This window comes from Danio rerio, chromosome 15 (genome assembly GCF_049306965.1).
Source record: "Danio rerio strain Tuebingen ecotype United States chromosome 15, GRCz12tu, whole genome shotgun sequence".
NCBI classification, from domain to species: Eukaryota; Metazoa; Chordata; class Actinopteri; order Cypriniformes; family Danionidae; genus Danio; species Danio rerio.
Window position 1 is genome coordinate 488,591 of NC_133190.1, and position 16,761 is coordinate 505,351.

A 16,761-nucleotide genomic window follows, 5' to 3' on the forward strand; every position below is an offset into this window, starting at 1 on the left:
AGTACCAGCCACTCTCCGTTTAAGAGATAAAGAGATCCACATGAAAATCCATCAAAAAGAACAGCATTGTGAAAGGATTGCGGAAAGAAACAGAACTCAATATTTCTTCACACGTTTCATTTCTAATGTTGTGATCGCTCAAGTAAATATAATAATACATGTCATTTAAATGCATTCAAATGAACTTTATAAATGAGACACTAAGTGAATCCACCCCATTAGTCAAGTCAAGTGACTTATTTCTGTATCACTCTATCCAATGGAGATTTGTCCAAACAGAGATGGACAGAGTAACTATGAAGCAGGTAGACATGATAATCTGAGTGCAGAAAGGGTATAATAATCCCAAAATACAAGTTAACATGGACAACTGTACTTGCCTGACTGCTTTGTGCCAGGTGTAGAGTTAAAAGGAGCAGAGTAAAAGGAACTCCTGAGAAGAACTCTAAGCTCAGGGCTTCTGATACCCAGAATAGTAAAGTCCACTAAAGGAGGTCGAGTGTTTTCATGTATGGCTCCTAATTTCTGCAATAGCCTTCCTGATAATGTCCAAGGCTCAGAAACACTCTCTTAGTTCAACACTAGATTAAAGACCTATCTGTTTAGTAAGGCATTTACACAATGCATCACAGAACTGTAGGATGCAGTTAAATGCATCACACATGAACATCTCATAACATCTCATTTAAAATGTCATGAAAACCTTATTATCTTTCTTTTGCTTTCTGTGTCAACCTCGGGATGGCCTCTAGAGATTGCGCAGCTTCAGTTGATCAGATCCAAGACTTTTAAAGAGGTGATGCCAACCCTACGTGGGCTAAAACAATACACAATACAGTTCTGTTCTTAATCGCTGCAATGATCCGATCATTTGATTGAAAATGTATTGTACACATAGATAGCACCATTTTGAAAGTACCATAAATGCAGGTTATACTAAATATAGAGAAAGAGAGGCGATGCGGTGGCGCAGTTTGCCTCACAGCAAGAAGGTGGCTGGTTCGAGCCTCTCCTGGGTCAGTTGGTGTTTCTGTGTGAAGTTTGCATGTTATCCCCCTGTTCATGTGGGTTTCCTCCGGGTGCCCCGTTTTCCCCCACAGTCTAAAGACATGTGGTACTGGTGAATCCACAGGTGATTAGGAGTTTGGTGTGGAGGAAGAGAACTGGCCTTAATCCCATACCTTTGGCATGATTTAGAGTGGAGACTTTGAGACAGGTCTCCTCATCCAACATCATCCAAAACCACACACCTGAACCTAGTGTGGAAAGCCTTTCCAGAAGAGTTTAAGCTGTTATGGAATGGCATATTTAATCCCTCCTATTAAGATAGGGAGGTTCATATGCATGTAAAGGTAACAGTCTCAAAACCTTTGGCAACATGTATATATTGCCTGTCCTTTTTCCCAACAAATGGACACTCCTTCCACTTGGCTTTTCAGTGCTGTGTAAGTGAGTGTCGTCATTTTCCAGCTTGACTCTGAGGTTGTGGTGCATCCTTCCGTCACTGGTCCTACGGAAGGGAGCACTCCATGGGGTCATGTGAATCAGGCAGGAGGAGGCAGTTGAAGGGCCAGTTTAAGCTGAACAGGCTGAGAGCGGGACTGCACTGCAGCTCGGCGGTGGAGCAGACAGACTGACACAACTGCAGGACGCCGCTCTGAGGACTACAGCGGGGCAGAAACATCCCACAGACCAGCTGCCGAAAGGACTCGAAACACGGCAGATCCACCAGCACCTGCCACAAGAGCAGAACAAACACACTTCACAACAGTGCTCTATATGTAACCCTGTGGCTCACTAGGGAACGGCTTGCTCACCCTGTACTTGTGCAGAATAGAGGCCGCCTCTCTCTGATCCGACAGAGACAGCCAGATGTTCGGAAAAGATGTCAGATTGTAGCTCAGACCTCTGCACATTTCAACCTGGATCAGCTCACAAGATGAAGCTGTGAAGATAAGGACAAAATGAGAATCTGATTCGTCACTATTGACTAAAAGGATTCGGTGACCAAAACAGCTTCTTCTGAAGGTTGTTAGCACATACTGTAAATGTCGTATGCTCATAGGCAGTGTGGCGCTCCTTATTGTTTAGAGCAGGCATGTCCAAACTCGGTTTAGTTTAGTTCTAACCCCATCCAGATACACCTGGGCTACCTAATCAAGCTCTTACTAGGCTTTCTAGAAAACATCCTTGCAGGTGTGTTGAGGCAAGTTAGAACTAAAATCTGCAGGACACCGGCCCTCCACAGGGGTGTCCAAACTCACACCCCCAGGGCAGGCGTTTCCTGCTGAGTTTAACTCCAACTTGGTTTAACACACCTGCCAGAAAGCTTTTTGTATATCTTGTAGAAGCTTGATTAGCTGGTTCAGATGTGTTTAATTTGGGTTGGAGCCAAACTCTCCAGGAAACAGGCCCTCCAGAACCGAGTTTGCACACCGCTGCTATATAGGGATCAGGGGTGTCAAACCAGTTCCCAAAGGGCCACAGCCTTGAAGAGTTTAGATTCAACTCTGTTAAATATTACAGATGAAATTTGACCAGATCTGTTCAATCCACTGACACCCTCAAAGGCAGGGAAAAAAAACAAGACATGCACTAATAGCCCCGCCCTAAATGACTGATAGCCCCACCCTAAATGACTGATAGCCCTGCCCTAAATGACTGATAGCCCCGATAGCCCCGCCCTAAATAACTGATAGCCCCGCCCTAAATGACTAATAGCCCCGCCCTAAATGACTGATAGCCCTGCCCTAAATGACTGATAGCCCCGCCCTAAATGACTAATAGCCCCGCCCTAAATGACTGATAGCCCCGCCCTAAATGACTAGAAGCCCGCTCTAAATGACTAATAGTCCCGCCCTAAATGACTGATAGCCCCGCCCTAAATGACTAATAGCCCCGCCCTAAATTACTAATAGCCCCGCCCTAAATGACTGATAGCCCTGCCCTAAATGACTAATAGCCCCGCCCTAAATTACTGATAGCCCCGCCCTAAATGACTGATAGCCCTGCCCTAAATGACTGATAGCCCCGCCCTAAATGACTGATAGTCCCGTCCTTAATGACTGATAGTCCTGCCCTTAAGCACTAATAGCCCTGCCCTAAATGACTGATAGCCCCGCCCTAAATGACTGATAGCCCTGCCCTAAATGACTGATAGCCCCGCCCTAAATTACTGATAGCCTCGCCCTAAATGACTGATAGCCCCGCCCTAAATGACTGATAGCCCTGCCCTAAATGACTGATAGCCCCGCCCTAAATGACTGATAGTCCCGTCCTTAATGACTGATAGTCCTGCCCTGAAGCACTGATAGCCCTGCCCTAAATGACTGATAGCCCCGCCCATTATGACTGATATCCTGCCTGAAAGGACTGATAGCCCCACCCTAAAGCCATTCCATGTGACCAGAAGTGAAGAGAAGTCATTACAAGAGGGGAGGCAAGGTGCACAGATTCATTGTGTATAACAAGCCCTACTGTTTACATTTAAATATAAGAAGAGTGCATTTGGATCTGATGCTGACTTCAGCTGATAATTCTGACTGATAATTTAGAGAGTAGGAGTGATGCAACAGAAAGATCATGTTGAGCCTCAAAAAGGAATGAACGTATTGTTCGCTGCATTCTCACTGAATGGAGGGTAGGTGGAGTTCATGCAGTGGTGCTCATCTGCACCATCGGCACAGTCACTCCATCCATCACACAGCCAGTCCTGATGGAGACACTCGCCAGTGGGACAGGCAAACTGTGCTGGACTGCACGTTCCTGAAGCAGAACCACACAGTTCGGTGAAAGTCTACAAACAGAGTCTTACAGCATCCTGAAGACGAATCACGCAGCACTCACTCTCTGAAAGAGATATGGCCTGAAACGATGCATAAAAGCCACTGTCGGCAACACCTTCATCTGCCACAAACACAACAGTCAGCACAGGTCCAGAGGAGGTCAGATCAGGAGGCAGCGCTGACCCACAGTACCTGCAGAGAGCCACAGAAGCTGATTAATCCACAAACATGAAGGTTAGCATGCTAGAGAGGCTGTGACTTATGCATTGTGTGTAATAAGCACCGGAGTTTATGTAAAGCAGGGATCACCAAACTTGCTCCTAGAGGGCCGGTGTCCTGCAGATTTTAGCTCCAACCCTAATCTAACACACCTGAGCAAGCTAATCAAGGTCCTACTAGGTATACTCGAAACACACAGGCAGGTGTGTTGAGGCAAGTTGGAGCTAAACCTCCAGTAACGAGATTGGTGACCCCTGATGTAAAGCATTGCACTAGAGGGCAAAAAAGAAGTTGGAAAAGGCTGAGCAATGGTGGACTCTTTTCAAACCTTCTGACACCCCTGCACTGCAGTAGATAGGGTGTGAATGTGTAGTTCCGAAGAGAGCAACACTGTTGGGTTTTGTCAAGTGGTACTACCTGCAGAGTTACTTGGGCAGAGCTGAGCTCCAGCTCCTCCTTCCTTGCACTTCTTCTTCAAGTGATGTCTCTTGGGGTTGGGGTTAGGGGTGGTGTGGGTGTACTCATTAAAACAGCTTATAGAAGGAAGAGTTGGAGCTCAAGCTCCCCCAGTGTCATGGTTTTGTTGGTGCTAGGCATTTGGCATCGGCTTGGTGTGTTCTGGTTCTAATTTCTTGGCTACTTATCTGTAGGCAATTCTACAGCTCTGCTACTTCTTTTGGATGTTGTTCTTCTGCCTGATACTCATAGAATGGGTGGGTAAAGTTCCAGAACACACCCAATAATTGATTAATTAACATAGACTGTAAGTGTCAAACTCAGTTCCTAAAGGGCCGCAGCTCTGCACAGTTTAGTTCCAACCCTAATCAGACACGCCTGTTCAAACATATTGAGGGCTTCAGGCTTGTTTGTAACCTGCAGGTGAGTGTGTTGGAGCAGGGTTGGAACTAAACTGCAGAGCTGCGGCCCTCCAGCAATCGAGTTTGACATCCCTGCCATAGATCAATGGCAGCTCAAAGGTGTTTAGAAGCCAAAACAAACTCCACAAAAAGTTTGCCTATTGAGCTGATTTGAATTGCTGAAAAAAAGCTGCATTTAGACAGGGTTTATATCGAAATGACTTCGGTTTTCAGTTTGTCGTTCGATTTCATTTGAAGTATACTGGGGTCTTAAAGGGCTAAAGATTGTTCAACTAGAAGAGATATAGAGCATTCAACTCAAACTGTGTTCACACTACATAGTGAGAGCATTAACACATGTTAGAAATCAGAGAAAGCAGTGGTGTGTTCGTACCTCCCCAGAGCTGTCTCAGCACCGTCATAAACCTCCACATAGTCAAACTTGCAGACATCCTGCGCTTCCAGACTGAAATTCTGGAAACTTAGTCGAATAACTTGTCCGTCCTCCACTGATATTTGCCACGTACACATCTATGAAACATCATCAGACCAGGTCAAATCAGTTCATTTGTTCCAACAGTATTTGTGTTACTACGGCCTGTGTTTTATTTATGTGCATTGTGTATTCCTGCTTACTGAATATATTTTGGTTGGTCATTCCTTTTATTGTTTTAAGTTAGGACAACACCAAAAACCTCCAAACCTCAGATGAGAATGACATTGATTGCAACTTTCTGTCGTACACCACGCCCATCAAAAGGGTACCATTGGTGGAGACACAAGCCTGATTAAGGTGACCCGTACCCAGTGCTTAATTTATGAACTGCGAGGTCCCGAACAGATCAGTGTAACGGATCTGGCATGTTACCCGAGGATGGAAATGTGTCTAGACTCTGATTGGTTTAATGCAGGTTATACTCAAAACACAGCCAGAACTCATTAAGAGAATCAGCACAGCCCTGATAGAGCATGCGCCGGGTGCAGAGCAGATTTATAAATCCTTAAAATAGCTAAAGTGGATTTGGACATGCCCTAAATGCATCTGCATGTGCTTTAGACTTTGTGCCTAGATTGTTAAAATAGAGCCCATTGTCATCAATAACTATTCCTAGTGATTAGAGGTAGCAGAGAAAGCACTGGAAACCGACCTGTTGATGTGGGTAAGGCTTCGGGTGGTTTGGACTGGACAGTGATCCGTATTCTCCTGTTATTTGTCCTCCACACACTGAGTATCAAACGCACTGTGATTTAACTTTGGATCAAGACAGCGAACAGAAGCATCACACACTCAGCAGTGGCTTTATCTCTCCTACCTCTGTGCTTGTGGCTGCAGTTGAGCTCATCTGAATGGTCCTGGCAGTTTGGTTGACCATCACAGATGAAAACTGGCAGTAAGCAATGACCACTGTCACACATAAACTCTTCCCTGGAACAACTTCCTGTTTGCAGACAAAATTAAGACTTTAGTGAATATAATAACCTTCACATATACAAAAAACACTTCGCATGCATTCATTATCGGAATCAGGGTCTGATTTGACGTTTTACGTCTGTAGCAGGATAGTTATTGTGGGATTTCTGTAAGTGTTTTCAGTGTTGCTCGTGTCTTACATTCAGTCTTCTGCTGGTGTTGTGTTTAGCTCGTGGCTCATGCGCCGCATGCTTTAGTGTTTCACGTGACAAATACTGGTTGACTTACTATTGAAGTGAACGGTTGCAGGTCTTCAGCTTCATTCAAACTGTGTGTTATAATTGCTATGACCAATAACTCAAGCCAGATTAAGTCTCTGGTTGTCGTAAAATCTACACAATCAAAATGATTTTCATTTGTCTTCAAAGTCATCAAAACAGGCAATCATAGAAGACAGAGAGACAGAGAGACACACAGAGAGAGAGAGATGTTCAAACACTGACATGTTTAAGTGATATGCTTACTCTGTCCTGGTAATATAGAATGGTACTGTGCAATGAACCCAGTGCCACCAATGCTTCCATCCGAGTGAAATGAAACCAGCACAGTACTGCTGTTTGTGTTGAGTGTAGGTGGTGCAACGTTTCCACAAAATCTAGGAAGAAGCAAATCTTTGAATTTTTCTTGAATGATTTAATTCATTATTAAAGGTTTGGGTTGAATGAAACAGGTTAAACAACAGTACAACAGATTAGATTCTGCACATTTCTTCTCAATCAACCCCAGCAGCTCCTTACCAGAGTCTCCTGAGGCCTGAAAAGTGTGTATCAGACAAAAGAGACGTGCGCAGTAAATCCTGTGTACAAATCCGGGCACTATTAAGGGCACTGATGAACCTGCATCACCTCACATAGTGACATTAGACACTAGAATGCCCTCATTGTACATCATCAAAACTTGATTAGGAGTTTATGAACAACAGCAGAGGAAACGATTTTCATGTATGAAGTTTACTGCGTACACAACAGCTAAATACTTCAACTATTTCATAAACCAGCATCATATTTGCTTTCCTGTCTAGCTAGTTCATGTTAAAAATCAATAAATGACAGATTCTTTACAGAAGAAAATGTTCTTGTTCGTCATTACATCTGATGATTTGGGTCACGTGATTTATATTTCTCACTTCCGAACTTCTGTTAAGGGGCGCAGCTGTCGTGCGTATCAATGCTGTGTTATTGTAGTGCATCAGAGGGGAAAAGCCCCGCCCACTAGTGCCCATCTCTCCCTCATTAGCATAGGACTTTAGTCTTGTTTTCGAATGTGCCACCAGTGTTCTTTCTGAAAAGTCGTGCATTACAATATTAACTTACTCCCCCAAAACAGTAACTAATTCCGTTGCTCAGTTCCTTTTTGTTGAAAGGTATGCAATATTTTACTGTCGAGTTGCTTCATACCTGACTGAGGCTTGATCTCACGACTGAATTCATTGTTTTAGATGGAGAACGTGAACTGATGTCAGTCATTTGTTGTTCTGCTGGTGGTGGGGTGCGGGTGTAGTGCTTTGCATCCAGTTTTGTTTGTTTGTTTGTTTGTTTTTTAAGTTGCGTTTCCCACAGTTGTAAGAGTTTTACTTACACATAATCTACACTTAATTCTTTTCTTCGAGGAGTTTAAAATAACAAGAATCCACTGCAGATTGTTGTTAAATGTTTTTTTGTCTTCAGTACTAACACACCGGATCCCCCCTCTGACTCGAAATAAACCAATATCCTGAGTTATTCAGCTACTAGAACAGTACACTGACTCATCTGCTGTAAAGAACAGACCTGATGATGATGATGACTGTGAGCCGACTGTCTGTTCCCGAGCAGCACGTTCTCTTATTGAGTGTGTGATTCAACCTAAGGTCATTTTTATTCCGCATTAGATTTTTAAAGTTAATTAAGCAAGGTAAAAGTAGCTCAATTAATATTACTTATGTTTAAAAGTGACGTGTTACATGGGAAAAGTAATATTATTATGCTGCTTATAAAGCGTCACCCTTAATACTGTCTGCCACTTTGTTGATATATAGGCATTTGTAGCTCCGCCCTTTTCTCAAAAGAGCACAATCTCATTTGCATTTAAAGCGACAGTCACATAAACGCCACAATTAGAATCAAAGTATAAACGGGTCAGTTTCAGAGGGTTAGAGAACACTACCTGTCTGCTCACTTCACACTGGACATCACAGACTTGTTTTAGTTCTTATAGGTCACGTTTAAAATGGGTGGCAACCTGATCAGTGCACTGAATAGTGAACAAGGGTGCTGATTGAGACACACCCTCAGCCTTGACTTGTTCTGGCATCTTAATCAAATGCTTTTCAAGCGTAAAGGCAGGCCCGTTTTATTTCTGATTACTACAAATGGTTAGGAAACACCAAACCTGGTGGCAGCAGATGTCTTCTCTGTCTCCTCTCTGACCTCCAGCCAATCAAACAGGCAGGGCGAAGGTCCCTCGATAGCCAGAGACGAGACCTGGATCTGCACGAGGGACGGAGGAGACACCCGGATCACCCACACACAGTGAGAGTCAGGAGGATACACACCTGGGTGATTGGGAGAGCTCAGAGTCCCTCCTGCACCGCTCAACATGCCCCCACATTCTGTCAGAGCAGAGAAAAGGAAACCTTCATGATGGAAAGAGCTGCTGTTATGATGAGGAAGGGCCACGTTCAGCTGCTGTATGTAGAGGATACCAAAATACCAAACTGAAGAGCATCATTTTACAATCACCATTGCTCATCTGAGCTGATTGTTCTGTTGATGATCACCTCACTGCTCATTGGTTTGAGTGGCTGCATCTGCACTGCAACCAAGGAGGCGGGAAGCGCAGCATTTAATATAGGTTTATTATTAAAGTTCAGAGATAACACTTAATTATCTTAGGAGATTCCCTAAATGAGACGGTGAATATAAACATCAGCATGAAAATCTTATAAAGGCATGAACACAATAAGAGTGTTTATTTGCTGAAATTTATATTAAAATCTGTTTTCTTTATATTGTGCGACGTGTGTTTATGTTTTAATGCAGAGTGTACATGTTGAAAAACACTAAATCATTGTAAGACTGCTGCAATGTTTCATTCATTCATTCATTCATTTTCTTGTCGGCTTAGTCCCTTTATTAATCCGGGGTCGCCACAGTGGAATGAACCGCCAACTTATCCAGCACGTTTTTACGCAGCTGATGCCCTTCCAGCCGCAACCCATCTCTGGGAAACATCCACACACACACTTATACACTACGGGTAATTTAGCCTACCCAGTTCACCTGTACCGCATGTGTTTGGACTGTGGGGGAAACCGGAGCACCCGGAGGAAACCCACGCCAACACAGGGAGAACATGCAAACTCCACACAGAAACACCAACTGAGCTGAGGATCGACCCAGCGACCTTCTTGCTGTGAGGCGACAGCACTATACTGCACCACTGCGTCGCCTGTTTAAATAATTATTAAAAAAAAAAAAAACACGTGAAGGTCATGTGACCATCCGGAAGAACGCAGCATGTCATTTCTCAGAGGACGCATTCTCTGTTCTCGCGGCCTCCCGAGTTCGTTTTTCCGAGGTAACTTGGCCAAACCGGTCTCTGGACTGTTCATTCTTGGAATTGAGAAACAGCCCTCGTGTCTTGTTTCTAGTCCAAATATCTAAAGAATTTTAAATCAAGAAGCATTTTCTAGACAAGTATATGGTCAAAATGAAGAGAGTTTTTCCTTGAAACAAACCAAATTATCTGCCGAGCAAAATAATCATCATGTCTGAAGGAAGAACTGGATTATTTTGTGTGTTTTAGGGAGAAACGCACTTCATTTTGACTCATCATTTCAGAAAACAAGACTATAATGTTTGCCTGTTTTTTAGACATTTGCACTAGAAACGTGACAAAAATATGACTTTAAACTGTATTGTACACAAATAATCTAAACATTTGTGTATTATTTAATAATGCTGAAATTGATATAAAAATGAATAAATATATATTTATGAAAGGTTAAACCTGTCAGGCTTTATTCTGAGATAACAACCGCTCTGGATGTTCTTTATGCCTTATCATACAATCCAACTAATGTACAAACATGCTTTGGGGTTGCTTTATATGAAATGGTAAATGTTTGTACAGTTGAAGTCAGAATTATTCGCCCCCTTTGGATTTTTTTTCTCTTTTAAATATTTCCCAAATGATGTTTAACGGAGCAATGAAATGTTCACAGTATGTCTGATAATGTTTGTTCTTCTGGAGAAAGTCTTATTTGTTTTATTTTGGCTAGAATTAAAGCAGTTTTTAATTTTTAAAACCCATTTTTGGGACAAAATTATCAGCCTCTTTAAGCTAAATTTTTTTTCTCGATAATCTTCAGAACAAACCATTGTTATACAATAACTTGCCTAATTTCCCTAACCTGCCTAGTTACCCTAATTAAGCCTTTAAATGTGACTTTAAGCTGTATAGAAGTGTCTTGAAGAATATCTAGTCTAATATTATTCACTGTCATCATGGCAAAGATGAAATAAATCAGTTATTAGAAATAAGTTTTTAAAACTATTATGTTTGGAAATGTGATGAAACAATCTTCCCTCCGTTAAACAGAAATTGGGGAAAAAATAAACAGGGGGGCGAATAATTCTGCCTTCAACTGTATGTATCTGTGTAAGAGATCCTTTACTGACTTGTGAATGTAGGCTCTGTCCCAGACACAGAGACTGTGGGGCTATATGTAGGCTGGAGGGCAGTCGGACCCAAAGAGAGATTTTCAGAAACTCTGTTTCCAAACCAAGTGTCTGAAGGTGAAACCTCTTCTTTAGTCGTCTCAACTTCTGTGAAAACAACAACACAGAAAAAAAGAAAGAGGGAAAGTAAGTGTACATTGAGATTGAGGGAAATGGAAGGACCACCACCAATAATTCTAGTTACATTGCTTAATAGGGATAATTAATGAAAAATCATAAAATAAACATGTGAAATAGCAAATATCATTAAAGCACACAAAGGTACTTCGCAGTCAATGATCCAATTAAAGTCACAAAGACGAAACTCTAACAGCGCTTTGGATTATCAAATACTTTTATTTATATGGCATGTTTGAAAAGCCTTGACATGTAGAATACTGAACACAAATTCCACAATAATTATTAAAACACACCTGTTTTAGGTCACAAGTTTAAAAAAAAAAGTTCTTATAAAATCCTGGAGAGACTTTGCAGCGAGATCGGGTGAAATGAAATGAAAAGAGACTTTACTCACGTTTGAGAAGAAAGATGAGGGTGATGCACAGGACGGTGGAGACGAACAGCACAGCGGCCGACACCAACACTGCTCTGTGATCAGCCAAACACGCTCGTACTGTCAGCACATTTACTGCAGCTTTCAGAGAACACACACAGCACAGCATGTCAATGTCTAACAGCAAAGCTGAAACTAACAAATAACATTTGCCTTGCGCCGGATTGTATGATAGGACCCCTTGAATCCACATGTCTGAAATTCAAGTACTGTCAACATGCGTGGGAAGCCTGTAGAATGACCTCCATATGGACGATGGATAGTGCATCAGTAACTATGGAGAGTTTTACAATGAGTGATGTGTTAATATGTAAACTAAACATTACATTAGATCATGCTTAATTCAACCATCATGAGCTGTTAATTATATCGTGGTGATGGGCATCTCATCCTTAACTCTTTATGTAGGTCCGTCTAGTGCGTTTACACTCAATAACACTAGAAAAGTGTTCAGTCGACATCAACAGTTTAAACACAGCAGCTGATGAGGAGTTAAGGGTGAGTTAATGATGATGTGCCCCTCCAATCAATCACGACATCATTATACATCATCAGATCATGTTGGGGACTTTTAGCTTAAACTTTAATGTTAATTAATACAATAATTAAGTACTAACAAGTAATTAAGGTAGCCGTTATTCACACAGGAACTCCTGTGGCTCATGTTAAAGTTAGTTCATGAGTAGCGCATGCCCTAACTCATCATTAAATCAGAATGAAGTTTAGTTTACATATTAATGCATCATTATTCATGCGCTGTTAGCGTTTCTTGTTTCCCCTTGTTTGTGAGACGTACACCCCTCTTTCATTTCATTTATTTATTTGTGTTTATCTTCTGCGCCTGGTCCTATTCATTACACTCCATTCCCACGGTTATTTCTGAAGGAGAGGGGAGCGGTGGTGGGATTGTAAACCCTGTGAAGAATGTGACTGTGAAGACAATCGTAAAACAACATAACTGTGTGAGAATGAAGTAAGCACTGCACTGTAAACCCTAATGTTGTCTTTGCTTAAACAATTAAGCACACTCTCAGAAATAAAGGTGCAGGAGCTGTCACTGGGGTGGTACCTCTTCAAAAGGAGCATGTTTATACCTGAAGCGTCCATGATGGCACCTCAAAGGTACTTTTTAGGTTCATTTGGGCACTAAAATGCACATTTGAGGTTCTACTGTGGGCTCAAATATGTACCTTTTAAAGAGGTACTGGCCCAGTGACGGCTCCTGTACCTTTATTTCTGAGAGTGTAAAGTTGACTGAACATAGCATTTTGGTCCCGTCACTTAAAAATATGAGTTCACTTAAGTTATGTACCATGAAAATGCAAACACTTAAGATTTCAAGTGTAGTGAGCTTAAAATCCTAATTAATCCTTTAAAAAAAAAGTAGGTGATTTTCAGAGATGTAGTCTCGACTGTACAATTCTATTATAAGGTATTTTTTAAATTAGAAAGCAAATGGCTTCAGGTATAATTATCCATCATAACAGGAATAAATGGATACTTATTTTTTGTTTAAAATTTATTTAAACATTTTTTTAAAGTATATTATTACACACACACACACACACACACACACATATATATGTATAGTAACAGAATGAAGTGTCTGTCACTTGTTTTGTCTTATTTTTTTGTTAGTACTAGTTTAGTGAATTGGACAATTTAAGTAGAGCCTACAAATCCGGCAAGTTAAATAAACTTAAATATGCAAGTTTTGGGAGACTCTATTACTCAATTAAATTTAGGCAACGAGTTTACTCAATTAGTTTAGTTCAGTCAACTTATTAGGGTTTTCAGTGTGGGTGTGACGTCTCTGTGTTTTTTCTGTTCTTTATTTATTATTAATATGTGTGTGTGTGTGTGTGTGTGTGTGTGTGTGTGTGTGTGTGTGTGTGTGTGTGTGTGTGTTAAAATAGTTTCAAGAGTTCACACTTAGCTGATAATCAATAAAGCATATTTGGCATGCTGTCCTGGGAGAGAGCCCTGAGCTCGTAATATCCTCGAGCCCGGGGCTTCCTCCTGTTAGAAGGGCGAGAGGGGAATTCGAAGTCAGGTAGGTCTCGAGAACTCCCCTGCTTGTCACCGTGAGAAGTGTAAACTCAGGTTGTATTGGGTGATAATTTGTTTTAGTCGATTGGCTATGGTTTATGTTTTTGGACTGTGGGAGGAAACCCGGGGGAAACCCACGCGAACACGGGGAGAACATGCAAACTCCACACAGAAACACCAACCGGCCCGATGGGTTGGACCGGCGGTGTTCTTGCTGTGAGGCAACAGTGCTAGCCACTGGGCGACCGTGTCGCCTGATCAGAAAAAGTGGGAGGATGTAGGGGTGGAAAGGGGGGGAGCTTCAAGACGAAGATAACTGGAGTGAAAAACTCAGGTTATTTATAATGCTTCTGTAATCATCTATGGGGCTGATTACAGAGCTAACAAGGAGCCAGCCGTGTTGATTATAAGCACGTGATCCTCTCGAAATTAGTTTATGAATAAACCACACTTAAATCACTCAGTCGCAGAGTGATATCTGTGTCTGTCCGTGAGCACTCACCTGGCTCTTTAGCGGGCTCGAAGTATATGTGGATTTGAGCGCTTCTTGTGTTTTCCTCATTGTCTTCATCGGGTTCAAAAGCTGGATTGCAGAAAACATTCTGTCATATTAAAACAAAGCATTCATTTACATTCAGCCGGAATCAAATCAAACATTAGAATCAAGCATGCTTAATAACTGACCTCATATGCACTTTGACTCTCGGCTGAATCCTCGCCGTCCATCGTCTCTGCGTTTGGAGAAAGCCTCAGCAAATGTTCAGCTGACGGAAACCATGAGGCAGGTTATGAATTCAGTCCATCTGCTCACCACGAGGAAGGAAACGTTAACGGATCCGTCAAACAGATGCATGTACATGACAATAATACATCAAGAAGCTGTTCTTCAGTCCAGCCAGTGTGTGTGTGTGTGAACAGCTTCAGGAGCGTGTGATTCCCCTTAGAAACACACTCTTGTGTTGCTTTCATGCTGTAGTGTTGCGCTCCAACATCTCGTGTTGTTGAAGTGTGTGTGTGTGTGTGTGTGTGTGTTCAGCCCACAGAAACACTTTCACCAAACACTCTCAAAGCTGAGTCAGATGAGGGGATTGAGCTCCGTAATAATCCTGTTCTTACACACACACACACACACACACACACACACACATTCCCAGTCTTTCTCTCTCTCTTTCTCTCTCTCACATACACACACACACACTTTAATTACAGCTACAGCCGCTGTGTTTTTGACTTTTACACACACGTATGATGTTTGTTGATATTTGGTTGATTTTAGGTTGGACATTGAGGTTTACCAGACATTGACTTCTGACGTCAACCCGATTTTCATTTCCAAACAAAATGCAACGTCCCCACGATGTTGAGGTACAACATCAATCCGACGTCATGTTGATGTCCTGTGCCTGCTGGGTGTTTAAGCCCATCTGGGTCATCATACAGTAAACATCCGGCATCTTCTCATCAGTGGCATCATCTAAACCAGGGGTCACCAATCTCGGTCCTGGAGGGCTGGTGTCCCTGCAGGGTTTAGCTCCAACTTGCCTCTACACACCTGCCTGGATGTTTCAAGTATATCTAGTTAGACCTTGATTAGCTTGTTCAGGTGTGTTTGATTAGGGTTGGAGCTCAAATCTGCAGGACACCGGCCCTCCAGGAACAAGTTTGGTGATCCCTGATCTAAACAGTCTCTGGGTCAGTGTGTGGACAGATTCTGGACATCTTCTTGAACACTTCCAAACACATTGCTGCGGTTATAAATGGCCCATGTCTTGAGGGAGTTCATTAGTATGCGGTTTACCTTCTGTGTGTGATCTGATTGGTCAGGATTCACAGGACTGATTTCTCTAATCCCCATAGACAATAAACACAGTAGAAACTGAAGGACAGTAGTGGAGTAACAGTACTGATACTACAGTAAACATGTACTCAACGGAAAGCAAAAGTGCACATTTATCAAACTATTGAAGTACAATTGCTGAGAAACACTCATTTGCAGTAGTCTGAGTATTTACTCCACTGCTCTCTGCATGCTTGTTGCCCTGTGACAATGTTAATATGCGAATTGATCAAACTCCTAAATTAACAAACAAAGCAAAGCAAAACTTACTGAAAATGATCATGCTGTGGTGTTTCCCAGAACTGCAAATGTTAATGTTTAATCGCTCATCAAATACAGCTTATCAAGGTTCATACTGGGGTTTCAGCCGTATCTGAGCGTCCGGGTTACACCGTGTTCATCTGCTCCACTATGCACTACAGCACTGCACGCCTCAGCACTCTTCTCCTCTTCATCTCTTTATCTGAAGGTAAGAGCGCTCTGCTTCTCAGACATTCATCACAAAGCTGGAACAATAACTACAGGCAAACTTTAAACGCTAACATATTCAATGTTGTGTCTGTTTCAGTGCACTCAGAGTATGACTATGACTACGGCTTAGCAGAGAGTAAATCCTGCAGCGTGTCTGAATCCATCAGTGGAGGCACGGTGGAGTTTTCCAGCGGCGGATCTGTCGGCAGCCGCATGATTTACCACTGCGCTGAAGGATTTCAGCCTTATCCAATCGGTCAGAGAGTCTGCAGCTCCAACGGTGAATGGGAGCCTAAGGTATCCAGGGTCAAATGTGAAGGTAAACTTTAGTGAGTACATATATTCAATGAGGTGGCTCAGTGGTGTTGCACAGCAAGAAGGTCACTGGTTTGAGTCCCAGCTGGGTCAGTTGGTGTTTCTGTGTGGAGTTTGCATGTTCTCCCCGTGTTGGCGTGGGTTTCCTCCGGGTTCCCGGTTTCCCCCACAGTCCAAAAACATGCGCTATAGGGGAATTGATGAGCTAAATTACCCGTACTGTATGAGTTTGTGTGTGAATGAGTGTGTATGGGTGTTTCCCAGTACTGGGTTGCAGCTGGAAGGGCATCCGCTGTGTAAAACATATGCTGGAATAGTTGGCGGTTCATTCCGCTGTGGTGACTCCTGATAAATAATGGGACTAAGCTGAAGAAAAATGAATGAATGTATTCACTGACTAAATCTCATTCAAGTACAGTTCTGGATACCAGCATCTATGAGATGTGAGACTGGAAGCATTAGACATTTGTGAGCCCTGGAGCC

General features: G+C 42.5%; 2 protein-coding genes across 6 annotated transcripts in view; one reads left to right on the top strand and one right to left on the bottom strand.

Annotated features, from left to right (window-relative positions):
• Positions 1-102: 102 nt before the first annotated feature.
• mfrp (membrane frizzled-related protein) lies at positions 103-16,191 on the bottom strand. 4 transcript variants are annotated; one of them, XM_073924281.1, is made up of 14 exons: positions 15,763-16,191; positions 14,340-14,458; positions 14,158-14,238; positions 11,568-11,687; positions 10,994-11,140; positions 8,703-8,922; positions 6,797-6,927; positions 6,175-6,300; positions 6,010-6,086; positions 5,256-5,392; positions 3,847-3,977; positions 3,631-3,765; positions 1,818-1,945; positions 103-1,735 (listed from the first exon to the last, which is right to left on the bottom strand). In XM_073924281.1, exons 6-14 carry the CDS (start codon positions 8,909-8,911, stop codon positions 1,511-1,513), a joined length of 1,299 nt encoding a protein of 432 aa, XP_073780382.1. In that variant the 5' UTR covers positions 8,912-8,922; positions 10,994-11,140; positions 11,568-11,687; positions 14,158-14,238; positions 14,340-14,458; positions 15,763-16,191; the 3' UTR covers positions 103-1,510. The 4 variants fall into 4 exon arrangements, with proteins under 4 accessions (XP_073780382.1, XP_073780381.1, XP_009289590.2 ...); XM_073924280.1 differs by having other exon boundaries at positions 14,158-14,257; positions 15,763-16,183; XM_009291315.5 differs by lacking the exon at positions 15,763-16,191 and having other exon boundaries at positions 14,158-14,257; positions 14,340-14,741.
• si:ch1073-280e3.1 overlaps positions 15,781-16,761 on the top strand; it is an 18,096-nt gene continuing 17,115 nt past the window's right edge. The window contains exons 1-2 of one of the 2 annotated variants that reach the window (XM_009291351.5): positions 15,781-15,961; positions 16,061-16,282. In XM_009291351.5, coding sequence (XP_009289626.2) covers positions 15,904-15,961; positions 16,061-16,282 — 280 coding nt within the window. In that variant the 5' untranslated portion in view covers positions 15,781-15,903. The remainder of the gene's footprint in view (positions 15,962-16,060; positions 16,283-16,761) is intronic. The other variant, XM_073924261.1, reaches the window with a different exon arrangement.

What these genes read in the sequence shown, in the direction of transcription:
- mfrp (XM_073924280.1), bottom strand. Translation starts at nt 14,381, where the DNA reads ATGGACGGCGAGGATTCAGCCGAGAGTCAAAGTGCATATGAG. An exon ending in CGAGCCCGCTAAAGAGCCAG is followed by an intron (nt 11,688 to 14,157) that starts GTGAGTGCTCAC and finishes GTTCTCTGAAAG; the next exon opens with CTGCAGTAAATGTGCTGACA. An exon ending in GGCCATATCTCTTTCAGAGA is followed by an intron (nt 3,766 to 3,846) that starts GTGAGTGCTGCG and finishes GTTCTGCTTCAG; the next exon opens with GAACGTGCAGTCCAGCACAG.